Consider the following 15,515-nt stretch of genomic DNA (forward strand, 5'->3'; position numbering starts at 1 on the left):
CGGCCTCAAATACCACGACGGTTCTCTTTTCGTACGTATGACAAATATTAGACTTATTTTATAAATTGGAATCTTCGTATAAACATTAATCTTGATCAAACAATAATTTTATTTAAAGATGTTCCGAGTTAAGAAAGTCAAATGGGAAAAAGGATTATGAAAGATAACTGTAGACGCGGTAAATTGTTACTCTCTAATAGTTCTATACTCTGTGCAACTCATGCGTGTTCATCACTTTATAATTTTGATTTTCGCAGTGCCGGCGCGCTTCGGCAGTTTTTTAGATTATGAAATATTAATTCCTTCTTATTATTGAAATTTATCAAATATTGATAGAATTAATAGGAGTTAATTTCCACAAATAAGTAATCGGAGTTAATTTCCACAAATAAGTAATCGGAGTGTTATAATTTTAGAGGTATGTAGGTATTAACATTTCTAATATTTCTATTGTTATATTTTCTGTACATGTATAAACAATTTAATTGTTACGTCGGCAGTTTGTTGGAATATATTCACAGTCCTTTCCAATGAATTGTTACAATTATTGCAATTATGTATATTTTTAAAAGTCAGAAAATAATATTTTATGGAAGAAGCTTAAATTGTACTTCGATTGTACATATCATGGTGTCGATGCGTCATGAGTTTGTTTGTATACCGTACCAATTGAATTGCGATTGGAGTCAAGTCTTTCATTATTTATGAATTTTAAAAATCCACTTCACCGGATTATAACTATTTAAATTACAACGGGTATTTATATAACCGTGTGGCTTTCATGTTGTAATGTAGTATTAATATAAAATGTATTTATTAATATTAAAAAAAAAACCTTGGGACTGTTTCATAATCAACTAGTTGTGTTGCGCGTTTTGTCTCACATTTATTACGTTGAAGCATTCTTCAATAACTGCCTAACACAAAGGAAAATTTATTTCGAAACAGTTCCTGAGAGAAGTATGTTAAGTTACAGCAGCAGACATCACGTTACCATCAATGTATCAAAATGAAAATGTCGCAAAAACTTAACAAAAAATATTCCTTTTTGTGAGTTTCTGTTCCGTGCGTTGCATAAACGGTGAAAGTTTCACAATAATGTTGTATGACGGAATTTTTCCCTATTAAATTTTATAAAAAAAGTCCATTAACAAATTTCTAGAAATATATATTTTCCAATGTTTTTTTAGACATACGTCACAACTATTTCATTACAAAAAATGCTCTAGTTAACTCGACAATGAGCGTATATAATGCGCATGGGTCCTATTCATAACAAACCAGTACATTTTACCTAGACAGTACTTGATCCTGCGTAGTGCGTAGTTTCGCTAGTCCGTTCCATAAATAGCCCACAGGTGATTCAAAATCGAATCTTCGATCCAGCAGTGATTTATTAGCGGTCAAGCGGTTTTATCTAAATTTGTTCTTTCATAGATGTCTCGCCTGGACCTGGTGATATTCGGTGCGACGGGGTTCACGGGTAAACATGCCGTGATGGAGATGAGTCGACAGTTGAAGCAGTATCCGCTTTCGTTGGGTGTCGCTGGACGCTCCCAGAGCAAGCTGGAAGATGTGCTTAAGGAAGCGTCTCAGAAAACTGGTAAGATACATAGCGTTAATATATATATACAACGAATATACACACATACACACATTGTACATATTGACCTTCACGCGAGTACTTTAAAAAAAATATTAACGTAATTTTATCAATAATTTCTCTCGACGTTTTAAATAGTTGACTGCAGTCCGCTCTCGTTAAATTGATGTAGTGCAAGCAAAAGACAATGTTATTATTATTATTATAAATGGCCGACGAGGTTCACCCGAAAAATTCACAAGAATCCTTCTGTTCGTGTATAAATGTGTTATTAAATTGGCTGGGTAGCGATATACAGTATTTTTATTACGTTGTATTAAACGCTTATATTGTTGTATGCAACGTAAAATACTTAGTCTGTTGCCATGGTTACGATTGAACATATAAAAATTGTAACCATGGCAACAAAGACTGAACTGTCTTTATTTACAAAGATGACTCACCGAGAGTTAGAGTCACCGATACACAAAAACGCGTTTATAATTAGTTCATTATCATACAATAATTTTCAAGGTCAGACAGAATTATTTTGGTACATCTCGTAAAACAGGTTTAAGTACCGATTGTGGAAATGCAGGCTTAGTAGGGTCTCAGAGGCTCGGAATTTATTAAACCCTCTGCAAAATTATGGAGTTAGGGTGGGCCAGAAAATAATGTGTTGAGTGCGTAAAATCTTTCATAATTCTGTCACTATTTATTAGATAGGTAAAAAGACCATGGGATACCATATATACTAGATCAACCTGGTGTTTACATTTTATAAACGTTGTGTATATTTTAATATAAAAAGGTCTTGTTGTCTCAGAACTATACGTAAACCAGTTTCAGCAATATGCAATGCAACATTTATGATACGTCATTGATATCGTTCAAAATGCCAGATGGCTGTTTTTTATATCCGAATTGCGATGCAGTTGCCCATCTCCCCGTTTGCTCAAGGTTGTGGGGCTCATTACAGGATAAGCTAACTTTTAACTACCTAAAACCCTCGAAGAGGCTACCTTCGTCATCAATGCAGAGGTTGGGATCTCATTCACGTTATGAGAAATGGCAAAATGTATAATAGGTAGACAATCTAAGTAATTATTAATATATTATGTATTAATAATTTATATATAAACAAATTATGCATTAAATATCAATTATCTAAAATACGAGCGACATAGATAATTAAGAATAAAACATTCGGAACAACAACTAACTTGGACTCAAAAATCCATAGAACTCGTCAGAAGTCAGTAAAATTTTTACTTATCAACCAATGTTTATTAAATTAGCCCATGCAAGTCTCTAGTCTCTACCAGTCATAGATAAGAAAGTTTTAGTTACTATGCCATAAATTTAATTTAATTTTTTCATATTTTTTTTAATTTAACAAATTGTTACTTGCAATTCTATTTTTGTTTATTTATTTACCCTTCTTCTTCTGTTAGCAATAAGGCCTCCCATTGGCTCCGTAATATTTTATGTTATATCCTTGTATATGCACTATTAATGCAACAAAGTTCTAATAAATAAAATAAAACTATAAATGTATGGTTGATTCCTTTATGAAACTCTTTAATTGATTAATGCCAGTACTTACTAGTAGAGGTTATCGGTCAGATAAGAAATACACTGATAAGGATTTATTAATACTTAAGTTATTTATTAAAAATATATATACAGTGATTACATTGAATAAACTTTAACCGTTTAGGTAAATCATAATGAATGCTGAGTTCGCTGTTTAAAGTATTTTTATTTTAAAAGGTTAATCCACCTCCCATAAGGTCTATTGCAACAAAAGTAGTATGGGATTGAAAGCAAAATAAGAACAACGAAACGGGAACAAAGACTTGTTTGTCCTGTGTAGTTTATAGGACTGGAAACAAATATTTGATAGGAAGTAGTTTGCTCGTTTATGTGTTACTGACCTCTTAAGCGCGTTACATCCTATTTAGGACACGACATATAAATATAAAATGTACTCTTTTGCTGGGAATTCATTTATACGTATACAACGGAATAAATATAGACAACTTACTATAGTACCACAAACGATTATATAGATAACTATTCAAGTGGGGTCATTGAGGTTAGACGCATAACGACGTAAATAAATTATAATACAGTCTGGAAAACTCTTCAGCGAACTCCCATTTATATAGTAAAGTCAAGGTCAGGGCGACGCGGTAACAAAAGCTTATTTTGGAATTAAGTAACCTAATGATGTTTAAAACATTTTTAAAGAAAAAGACTTACGGCCTTAAGTATGCGTGAATGTATGTGGATGGGTGTGTGTGCGTTTTATACACTATTTTTGAGAGTAGTTGCAGTTTGATTAAATTATTTTTCACGAAAATAACGCCTTTTTATAAAATACGTTCGAAAAAACTAACCTTGAAACGCCTCCAGGGATAATTTTGAGTGAAACATATTCATTTTGGAATTTCCCTTATTGTCTTTTGTTTATTTGTCTACAGACAAAAAACAATAATAATCCTAGTATTGTCTTTTGCTTTTACACATTAAGAAAACACTTTTAACACTTTGAACACACAAACACGCACGCTGTAAAGCACGCGAAACGTCTGAAAAATATAAATTTAAAATTATGTAAATAATTATAAGTTTATAATAATAATACATAGCTTCAATCCGTTTAAAAAGTGTTTTCTTAATAATAATCCTTCGTTTCAGGTAATGACCTATCGGGAGTGAAAATAATAGTGGCTGATGTAGGCGATGAGAAGTCACTTAAAGACATGTGCAGTCAGGCCAAGGTGTTGGTGAACTGCTGCGGGCCCTACCGGCATTATGGCGAGCCGGTTGTCAAGGCAGCTGTCGAATGCAAGTCACACTATGTGGATGTGTCAGGGGAACCACAGGTAAATAATAAAAATAACCGGGGGATTAGAAATTCTAAATGTGGCAATATTTTTTTAGCCGCGCACCAACGCTATATGGAAACCAGCTGCCTGACCCTTAAGGTCCTTCAAGATGAAATCTAACCGATTCTTAGGCAGAGTGCGTGTCCATGCACGGTGGTAACTTAAAATCACATGTGCCTTCTGGTTTAATATATAAATTCTATAAATAATAAATGTGATGTTGAACATCACACGTCAACAGCGTTTCTCGACCAATCACAATAAAGATCGTCGTCTATATATTTTTAATGGGATAACATAACATAAATAATAACATAAATAACCTTATTATTATTAGAATAATAAGGTTATTTTAAGCTGCATTCACATTATAATGCTGTTTACAGATTAGGCTCGGACCGATTTCTGTCTGGTGAAATAATATTCGTATATAATTTGAATTCGACATTATATTATTCAGCCTTATTTTTAATCAGTCCAACTCACATAGTTTCTCGAAATATTAGGGTCTGAACATTTTTATAATTTGACAAATAATTATTAATTAAATTATTTACAATTTTAAATACTTTTTATTCTGATAGGAGCATAAGACTGACACAATATGAAAAATAAATAAATCAATAGCGCTACAACCTTTTTAGGTCTGGGGCTCAGATTTCGTCGATTTTTTGGGTCTAAGGCAAGCTCACGATAGTATTGTCTTTGGTTAACATAGCTTTTACACATTGAAAGAAAACAATTTTTTAACCGGACTAAAATTTTATTTATAACTTAATTTTAAATATTTTTCGGTGAATCCTTACGATGTTTTCCTTCACCGTTCGAGCGAATGTTAAATGCGCACCTACGACCTCAGGGATCAGAGTCGCGCGCTGTAGCCACTAGGCCAACACTGCCCTATGATGATAACTATATATTTAAAAAAAAATTGAAAATGTATATATAACTATAATGTATTCTGTAACTTTTAATGACGATGACAACCACGACTTTAATGTACTGCGCGAAGTAGCAGAAGATAAGCGTTACGGATATTGAGGGTATTGCATACAAAAAGTCAGGATTACTTGATACTAAGTGATCTAACTCAAACAAGACAGACGACCAGAGCGCAAGGTCGTATCTGAGAAATATGATGCTTTTATACATTCTCGATGATTATCAGTACTAATTACTTTATATATCTCAGTTATATGTTTTCTGTATATTAGTCACTATATACAAGGTCAGCTGAGATGACATTATGTCATCATCATTAGAGTTTTTTTAATAATACAATGCAAATGGGCATGATTTTAACCGACTTCAAAGACACGGAGAATTATAACTAAATGGTCGTTTATTCATAATTCTTTCGCGCTTATTAAACCTACTATTTGTACCTACGAATCATTACGATGACGATATACCCTGAAACGCGCTACAGAAGTTAATTCAGCAGCTAGGGATATATAACTTCACGACTACAGCCACTGGGGCCTTGAGGCCAGCCAGTCCAGGATCTTCCCTTTAGGTTGGACGTACTGTTCACCAATCTAACCAATAGATGCCACTTGTTTTTATGTGCTCTTTGGAGGGGTTTAAACCGGATTCATGGAAAATCTTTTTGCGTTGTGTGGTTTGAATAAAAACATTATTTTTCAATAAAAAAGTAAAATTAAAAGGAATGTCAAGGCAATACATAATGTATGTAATTAAAAAATTTCCTGTTCGATCTTCCAGCGACCTTAACCTAAGATTTATAAGTTAAGCCCATCTATTCATTTAAAGTCTTTCCTCTTACCAATAATCTCATATATCTTCTAGATTCAGAGAAGCTCATAAAAAAATAAAATTTGAAAATATTAAAAATTGTATTACTGTATTTTTCTTAATAGATATATAATTCATTAAACAAATATCAGCTGTCTATTTACCCACTCAACATTCCACGATCGAGAGGCGTAAATACCTAACAATACAGACGTAACTTCACGATCTATGTACCAACATTAAAAAAAGACAAATATTTGTAAATCGATACTGTTATTCAAATATGTCATAAACTATATTTACGTCCCTCACAGTGCAGGTGACCTTGTGTGTCATCACGGTTAGAGTTCAAGGTTTCTTACTAAACTACATAACGCCTGATATCGAAGCGCGCTTGTTATACAGTTATCATACGATTTGTATCAAAAGATAATGTATATGATTAAGATTTAATATCATTCCGATAATTATAGCACTGTATGAAGTAATAATATTAAGCTATTATTTTAATTGTTTAAATAATTCAAAATTAGTATTCATATAGAAATAAAAATTATATACAATGCTAGCCAGCTCTTGCGTCACTAATATGGAATTAAATATCTACTTGTATTGCGTGAATTGTAGGCGTGCGATTGGTAGTGTGTGTAATGTTATATTATAACAGTCAAATAATCTTACACTTCTATATTAATTACGCTCAGCCATTGGTAAAATTATTGCTTCAATTCCATCCAGTGGCATCTATATCTTTTTATATACTCTGTCCGAGAAGTAAACTTCCTTGTTATGCATGTAGGTGATCTTTACGTTATCGAGTTTTGTTTATAATAATATGTATAATATTAATTCGCGTGCGTGATTATCTATCACAGAATGCACTTTAAAACGAAATACACGCGAGCAGTAATGAGAGCGTGTGGAATTTATTAAATTGTTTTTCTACAGAATGAAGAAAAATCTAGAAACTCAATTTACGAGTATAGGTCTATTCAGTTTACGCTATTGGTATACGCGTCATTTATATATACAAAGTTGGCACTATAATTTATATTACATTGTCCTGTACACAAAAAGGTTTAATTACGCGAACAGAATTTAATAATAATAATAATCAATGGCGCTACAGCCTGTTTAGGTCTGGGTCTCAGATTTCTTGGTATCTGTTTCATGATCATTTGTAAATTGAATTGGCAAGTAGGTGACAAGCCTTTTGTGCCTGACTCACGCCGTCGATGTTTTGGGTCTAAGGCAAATCGGTTTCCTCACGATTTTTTCCTTCACCGTTCGAGCGAATGTTAAATGCGCACATAAAAAGAAAATCTATAGGTCCATCCAGCCGGGGATCGAACCTACGACCTCAGGGATGAGCGTCGCAAGCTGAAGCCACTAGGTTAACACTGCTCTTGAACAGAAGATTTATTTATATATAAAGCTTGTTATGATAATTTATGTAGTCTTTGAGTTCTAAGATAAACATTTAAATAGCTTTAAACGCGATTTTCCCAGACGTTTGTCCAGTAAGGTAAATATTTTAATAATTTTTATCGTTAAGATTGATCTACAGCAGTAGTGTCTCGCTCATCGCATTAGAATTTTAGTTTGGTACCACGGAAACAAAAGAAATGAACAACGTCTTAAAATAAGCCGTATAAAAGTGACTTGCATGAATAACGTGGTGTGGCTTGGAATAAAAATATTTTAACGTAAATTATTTTATTATTATTTATTTACCGTATACGTATTGGTACTAAACAAACAAGTTTCCTTTAAAATATTATGCAAACGTGAAAATCGTATTGAACAATACGCCGCCAACGCAGTGAACTCAATGTCTTCATAATTTTTGTCCTATACATGAGTCATGCTTTAATATGTTGAAGATTATTCAAGGTCGTGTTTGGAGACACGAGAAAGAAAAACTTGGACTTAATACTTTTATCGTTTCTGCTTTATATTCATTTTACAACACCTTGGATGATTAAGTACCTCCACTTGTTAACCCATACCTACTACTCTGGCTCTCGAAATATAGCTGACTTGTAGCTTGGCCATGACTGTTAAAAGTCTGCGAAGTTAAGATCTTAAAATAATTATTTTATACTTTGTCTGACTTACGTTAGTTACTGAAGTCTCTTAGATCTATCAAAGCTAAAAGCACCGAACATGGATTTATTTCTCAAATTATTTTTAAAACGAAGGCACTAAGATTTGAAAATTTACATATTTTCGTAATTGCGGAACGTACACCACGGTCTATGCTTTTTGATTTTAAGAAACACAAATTCCAAAATGGAAGATCTTGAAAAAAAGTTACTCAAACGACTTTTGATTGTTTTTGGGGATTAAATGAGTGATATGTATCAATAACACTATGTAAGTACATATTTATATTAATTTCAGTTTATAGAAACAATGCAGTTAAAATACGGTGAAGCGGCTCGTGAGGCGGGTGTGTACGTGATCAGTGCTTGTGGTTTTGACAGCATTCCCACTGATCTTGGGGTTGTCTTCTTGGAGAAAAAATTTGAAGGTAACGTCTTGCTAACACGTGACTTTCGGGTAGCGTTAAGAATCCAAATAGGGCGTATATTTGTTCATTCTTATTATATTTTTAATAAGTCAAAGTTTCAATTCCCTCCCGTATGACTCTTTAAGTACTCATTGCCATCAAAATTTACCGACACATTTTTTAAATAGTAAGTGTGTGTGAGAAATCCCTTATGCCTCCATAGTTATCTAGCATAGTCACGTTTAAACGTTTTATCTATATTAGGAGTTTAACTTTCGACCTTCGGGTTCCACAACCTATGATCAAATGAGCTAAAATGTTTTTCAGGCACAGTGAATTCCGTGGAGTCGTATCTGAGTTCGGAGGCGAAGGGTTCTGTAACCAGCGGTGTAATTAACTATGGTACCTGGGAGTCGTTAGTTTACGGGTTAGTAATACTTAATATTTGATATGGGATATTTCTCTTCTCGCGTCTTCTACCACATTCACCATGGAGAGTTTTCCGTATCACCTCGACCTCCTTCCACAACTGAACGCTTTTAAGGCAGCTGCACCACCACTATGTGGAACCCCACGGCCCAAGAGTCTCCAAAGGGAACAAAATTAAAATCATAAAAATAGAAAAATGTTTGGAACAGATGTACTGAACCTTTCTGATTCGAGAATGCCTTATAAAGTCCTGAACAAACAATAAAACATATTTATTGAATTTCAGAATAACACATTTAGACGAATTGCCGAATCTGAGAAAGAAGATCTATCCTGAAAAGTTGCCAGAGTTTAAACCGAAGCTCAAGTCTCGGTATGTTGCCATATTTTTAGTTAGTTTATTTATAGACCATGAAGTTTATATAAAATTTGAAACGTCAGATATATATTTTTTTCACTTCAAAACCCAGTTTAACTGATAAAGGCATGTAACGGAGATATATAAGAAGCATATAAGAATTTTTTTTTAAAGATTTGCTACGCAAACCCAAGCACTATTTTTTAATGGCATATTAGAATGTTTTTTTTTATTTAATAACCACATTGATTTTCTAAATACTTTAGTTAATTAAATAAAAACTTCTCGAACAGATCAGTCATCCATCAGCGCCTATCTGGATGGTGCCTTCCCTTCCCGGGATCTGACGCATCCATAGTGTACAGGACGCAGCGTACTTTATTGGAACGTGACGGAAAACGGCCCGTTCAAATTAAGACATACGTGAAATTTACCAGCTTCTTAACTACGCTTGCTGTTGCATTCTCTTCTGTGATGCTGTTTATATTAACCAGGTATTTATAACGGACGTGCGTTCGAACCCCGGCTAATAAAATAGTTTTCTTTTTTTTCGTCGGTACTCAAAGTTTATAACTTTATTTTATGAATTGGTATGCTATTTGGAACACTTATATACAGAATCTGTGAATAAATAACGAATTCAATTTTGTAACAATTTCAATAAATAATTGTGATATAGCATGACTGTGCTGGCCCCTGGGGAGGAGATCGTGTGGGTTTTGGTCCTTCGTATTACAGGTCGCGACATCTCTTAAAATTTTCACAATTATTGCAATATGTGGGCGTATTTACGAACACTTCTTTTTAATTTATTACTAAAAGGCGATGAAGATGTACAATGATTTGTGGCACACGGTTTTGGAGCCACCGAAGTCGCTTCCGTTACTTGTATAGAAATTCTTTAATTTTTTTGTAATTTACCCTCAGCCCTATATTTTGTAAGAATCCATAGATAGATAGAAATTTTATTTCTTGATTTATCATAATCATTTCTTACGACCTTAAAAAGACTTTTAAAGGATTTCCCGAAGTCGTTAAAATTTTTAGATTTATAATTTTTTTTTCCTATTTTGATCATGGTAGTTAATAAATCTTAGGATTAAGAATACCATAGAGTAACAATAGTGTTTTATATTATGCCGTATGTTTGCTGCACTTATTACTTTATAATGGGGGTAGGACTTTCAAAGTTCTAAATTTTATTTTGTATAATATTATAAATACTATCAAAACTTTGCGTTTGTGATCTCTGGATCTACTGAACCGATTTTGAAATCTATTTTTTCAATAGTAAGCTACGTCACACAGTTCATGAGAATAGTTGTAGTTTCATAATGACTACATAAGATGTCTACTAACTATATATAATTTGCAACGACGAGTTCTCCGCCGCGGCCATCTGTATTTTAACTCAAAAACTAAAAAAACTAGCCACGGAATTTATTGTGTTTTCACCTATATATAGAGGTTTGTATATATGATTTTTAAGATTTACGAGTCATGTTTGCCTTAAACAATAATTATTATGATTGAATGGATCGCGTTTGTTGTGTGTGTTTTTATATACGCCTGAAAAAATTGTATTATTTTTAGATTAAGTTTCACCCGGGACCTTCTCCTTAAACACCCTCGTTTGTTTACAATGGGCGCGGTCACCCGAGAGGGCCCCAGTGAGGAGGTGATGAACAGTACTGTCTTCTCGTTTCTACTGCTGGGTGAAGGATGGAGTCAGGGGTCTGATCTCACCTCACCGCCCAATAAGAAACTTGCAGTTAAGGTAGACTTTATAATCATATTTACTCGTTAAATTTTTGAACATTCATTATATTGGAAGAAACCGCTCATCTTTTGTCTTTATTTATTTTATTTTTCTCCTGTTTTGTGTTATTGTGCTGTATTATATTTTTGCAAAGTAGTCGATGTCAATATTTTGTAAATGAAGAAGATTCCTAAAATTATAATTAATTGTATATTTTTGTTGATGAGGCAATTTTTTTATGACATTTAAAACATATTTTATTTGACTATTACTCATATAACCGTTTAATATCAAACTGATAATTCTACTCTAGAATTGTTTTGTCAATTTATGAAAAATCCACTACTACGCTCTCATATTTTGACATAGTCGTATATATAAAAATGCCATAATATACTTTCATGTATTTTGATATCACTAATACTATTGGGACATCCATTGGATGGGTCGATCCAGAAATAGATCATATATCATATATACATCAAATATATATAAATATATAACATCAAATATCAGTAACATTACCGATTCTATACGATTTTTCTGTGTGAAACTCTCTGTTCCCTTCAATCTTTCCTAAAGAGACATTTAATCAAGCGGCGGTTATGTAGGCATCTCCTGGACAGGTCCTTCAAAACGTCTGTCCAGCTATGTATACTTTTTTTTAAATAAAAGCTTGACGCCTATGGATCCGCCCTTGCTGCTTGCGTACTCATATGTGCGCTGAACGTTGCGTTCGATTGTGATTGGTCAAACGCCGGTTATATTATTATTATTTTTTTATGTAATAGCAGGCAAACGGGCAAGAGGCTCACCTGATGTGAAGCGATACCGCCGCCCATGGACACTCACATTGCCAGAAGGCTCGCAAGTGCGTTGCCGGCCTTTCAAGAATTGGTACGCTCTTTTCTTGAAGGACCCTAAGTCGAATTGGTTCGGAAATACTTCACTGGGCAGCTGGTTCCACATAGTGGTGGCGCGCGGCAAAAACTGCCTTAGAAAACCCTCAGTTGTGGAACGACGGACGTCGAGGTGATACGGATGGTATTTTGTATTTTGCCTTGACGTCCGATAATGAAACTCAGCTGCGGGTATTAGACCGAACAACTCTTCTGAACACTCCCCATGGTAAATGCGGTAGAAGATGCAGAGGGACCCAACATCTCTACGCAACGCCAAAGGATCGAGCCGCTCGGAAAGTGATTGGTCGTCGACGATTCGAATCGCTCTTCGTTGAATACGGTCTAGTGGAAGGACCTGGTACTGGGGAGCTCCCGCCCAGAGGTGAGAACAGTATTCCATGTGGGGCCGAATTTGCGCTTTATAGAGTTGCAAGCGGTGGCCCGGAGTGAAGTACCGTCTCGCCTTGCTGAGCACACCAAGCTTTTTGGAGGCTAATTTAGCCTTCCCTTCCAAATGACCGCGAAACTGGACGTTATTCGATATGTCAACGCCCAATATTCCGATGTTAGCTGAGGCTTTAAGGAGAGTGCCTTCAAAGAGGGGAGTAGCGACAAAGGGAGTTATGACGTATCACGTGACTAGACTAGAGATGCTATTGGCGAATCACAATCGAACGAAACGCACAATAGTTTTTACAGCCTTCTGCATGTTTTGCAATACTTTCAGGTGTCCGGTGTGAATCCCGGATATGGTGCGACAGTTGTAGCTCTCTTGTTCTCGGCGCTCACAATACTTAACGAGAAGGATAAAATGCCAAAAGAGTTAGTATTTTTAGATAGATAATATAAGCTGTTTGAACCATGGGTTCGTGTTGCGCGTCTCGCGTTTTATATATGTAATATTATTTACAATATTCATGGGCGAGCCGGGCGAAATTGCTTGCGAGACCTGGTCTTACATTTTTGTTTGCCTCCTACACACATTTTATAATTTTATCGCAGCACCGTTCAAGCTGGGGAGTCGAACCTACGACCTCAGAGGTGAGAGTCGAAGAAACCAAAACTACGACGATATTATTTAGAACTACTTGTTCAACATGCTTTTGTTAAATTTACCAACACTTATGTACACTGAGTGAAAATGTATATTGATATATTTCAGGGGTGGAGTTCTAACCACCGGTGTTGCGTTCAGAGATACGAGCATCATCCAACAGCTACACGAAAATAATCTTAAGTTTGAAATTGTTAATGATGAATTTAAATAAATTAACATTGTTTTTATCATGATTATATCCAGTAAAGTTGTATCGGAAATTAAAAAAAGTTAATAAGCAAAGTGTTGTTTTTAACATTTTTTTTATTCGTGTTAATTGTTTTTTTGTACTTTATTAAATAAGAATGAAGAGTGAGAAAAATATATATATGGGCAGTGGTAATTCTATAATTGAAATGTCTTATTTTTGAAAAAGGAACATGGTCTAATTAAAAACATAGATAATGTAAAACTCTAGGAGATTAAGAAATGTACAGAGCATTTATGAATTAAAATCAGTATGATTCTAGTTCAGGACTAATATATTATTGATATATGGAATTCAAGGAGTGTTAAGTGAATTCTTCCTTTCGACACTTAAATTTTTTATAATTTTTAAGAGAGGGTTGGCGTGGTCTTAGTCGTTTTTTTTCTTTAATTTGTATTGTAAACACGCGCTTCAACTTCGCCAGTTTGAGACAAGTCTCGTAAACATTATTTTATTACTTTACGAGTATAAAGCAATTTTCTTTACTAACTGTTCATGGTGCTAATATCGCATTTATTACCTATTAATATGTTATCGTAATGCTTACTAACTGCGTAAATTGGTGTATATTTGTGTAATTAAATTTATGAATATATGTAAATGGTTTTATTTTTTCTTGAACCACCTTTTTTATCGAGTTTATTGATTTGGGTAAAAGCCGATAACAGGGACTGTTTTTGTAATCACGATTTTTTGTACTCAAATCGAAGAAAGACACCATAACTTCGTTCTGATTTCTGTAAAAAATACCTTTTTCAGAACAGTAAATACCTTTTTTATCAGTAACTATCTAACAGTAAGCAAAGGAAAAAAAATGTCGCAACGAACGAAAACGAAAGTGTTTTTGTACGCTGTGATATCCGACCTTTGTATATTTGTATGTAGTAAATAATTATTCTGATTGTTTATGAAACATATAGGACATGCAGGAAATTTGCAATTTATTGAATTACTAATTTTCGTTTTTCTAACAACATTTTCAAATTGGACGTAAAATATCACGAATGATGAACTTGAAAAGTTGTTCCGTAGTAGTAAAACACTGTTAATGCTATGTAGTTTTATTAATCATACGATCCAATCTACCACTTGATAAATTACTTTCTAATCAGTAGTAGATACATACTTGGTATTCGCTCTATATTATATATTTTGGAAAACTTTATCTTAGAATATATAATATATTAAATAAGTTAAATATTGTATTAAAAATTTTCAATACAGTCTTCTTTATTCCGAAACAATTTGTTTAATTCAGTTGTTTGATTAAATATTGGTTCAGTATTTAAAAAAAAATGTTTTTCGAGAAATTAGACGTATTTTTATTTTATTTTATTATCACTTCGTTACACTACAATATTAAAAAAAATTGAACATAATTAAATCAAACTGGCGGTCTTATCGCTTTCGAGCAATTTCTTCCAGGCCACCACTGTGAGTAAAGAAAAAAAAAATGTATTAAATTATATAAGATAGGCAAGTAGTGCAAAAATACATGTTATACACAGTTATTAAGACAAAACTAAACAGGAACAAAAAAATACTAATTCGTATTAAAATACTAATTTTAATACAAATATAGTAGTTTTCGGCCCAAAATATAATACATAAATTAAACGGCAATCGTTTTCCCAGTTCAGATAATTATGATAAAAAATAGCTGTAATGTTTTGGCGACACACACAATTTAATACACAGTCAAATCTTAATTTAGGGAACACGATAGACAAATTTGATTTGGAAGGCATATAAGTATACACTTGTTTTGTAGGTGAAATTATTATTGCTCCACCATCATACGTCGGCAGCTATTATACAGTAATCAGTCTTATCTTTGCTTTTCGACCTTAGAGGGTCTGAGCGAAAGGTCACTGGTGCGCGCGTCGTCCTCGGCCCTTCGTCCCGGGGTCAAGAAAGGCGGAGAAAGTATTGTCGTCTGGTGTTCTAGCCGTATTACTACCGAAAAGTTTACTACATACACTATCGGTTTTGCGTAATTGTGTTTTTAAATACGCTTCTT

General features: G+C 33.7%; 1 protein-coding gene across 1 annotated transcript; it reads left to right on the plus strand.

Annotated features, from left to right (window-relative positions):
* The first annotated feature begins 231 nt into the window (after positions 1 to 231).
* LOC123711705 (saccharopine dehydrogenase-like oxidoreductase) lies at positions 232 to 14,090 on the plus strand. The gene is made up of 10 exons (XM_045664416.1): positions 232 to 418; positions 1,438 to 1,603; positions 4,286 to 4,473; positions 8,635 to 8,764; positions 9,071 to 9,170; positions 9,459 to 9,545; positions 9,824 to 10,024; positions 11,124 to 11,307; positions 12,919 to 13,013; positions 13,354 to 14,090. The coding sequence occupies exons 2-10, from the start codon at positions 1,438 to 1,440 to the stop codon at positions 13,457 to 13,459; spliced, it is 1,257 nt and encodes a 418-aa protein (XP_045520372.1). The 5' UTR covers positions 232 to 418; the 3' UTR covers positions 13,460 to 14,090.
* The last annotated feature ends 1,425 nt before the right edge of the window (positions 14,091 to 15,515 follow it).

The sequence above is a fragment of the Pieris brassicae genome, chromosome 7, assembly GCF_905147105.1.
Source record: "Pieris brassicae chromosome 7, ilPieBrab1.1, whole genome shotgun sequence".
In the NCBI taxonomy this organism is placed as follows: Eukaryota; Metazoa; Arthropoda; class Insecta; order Lepidoptera; family Pieridae; genus Pieris; species Pieris brassicae.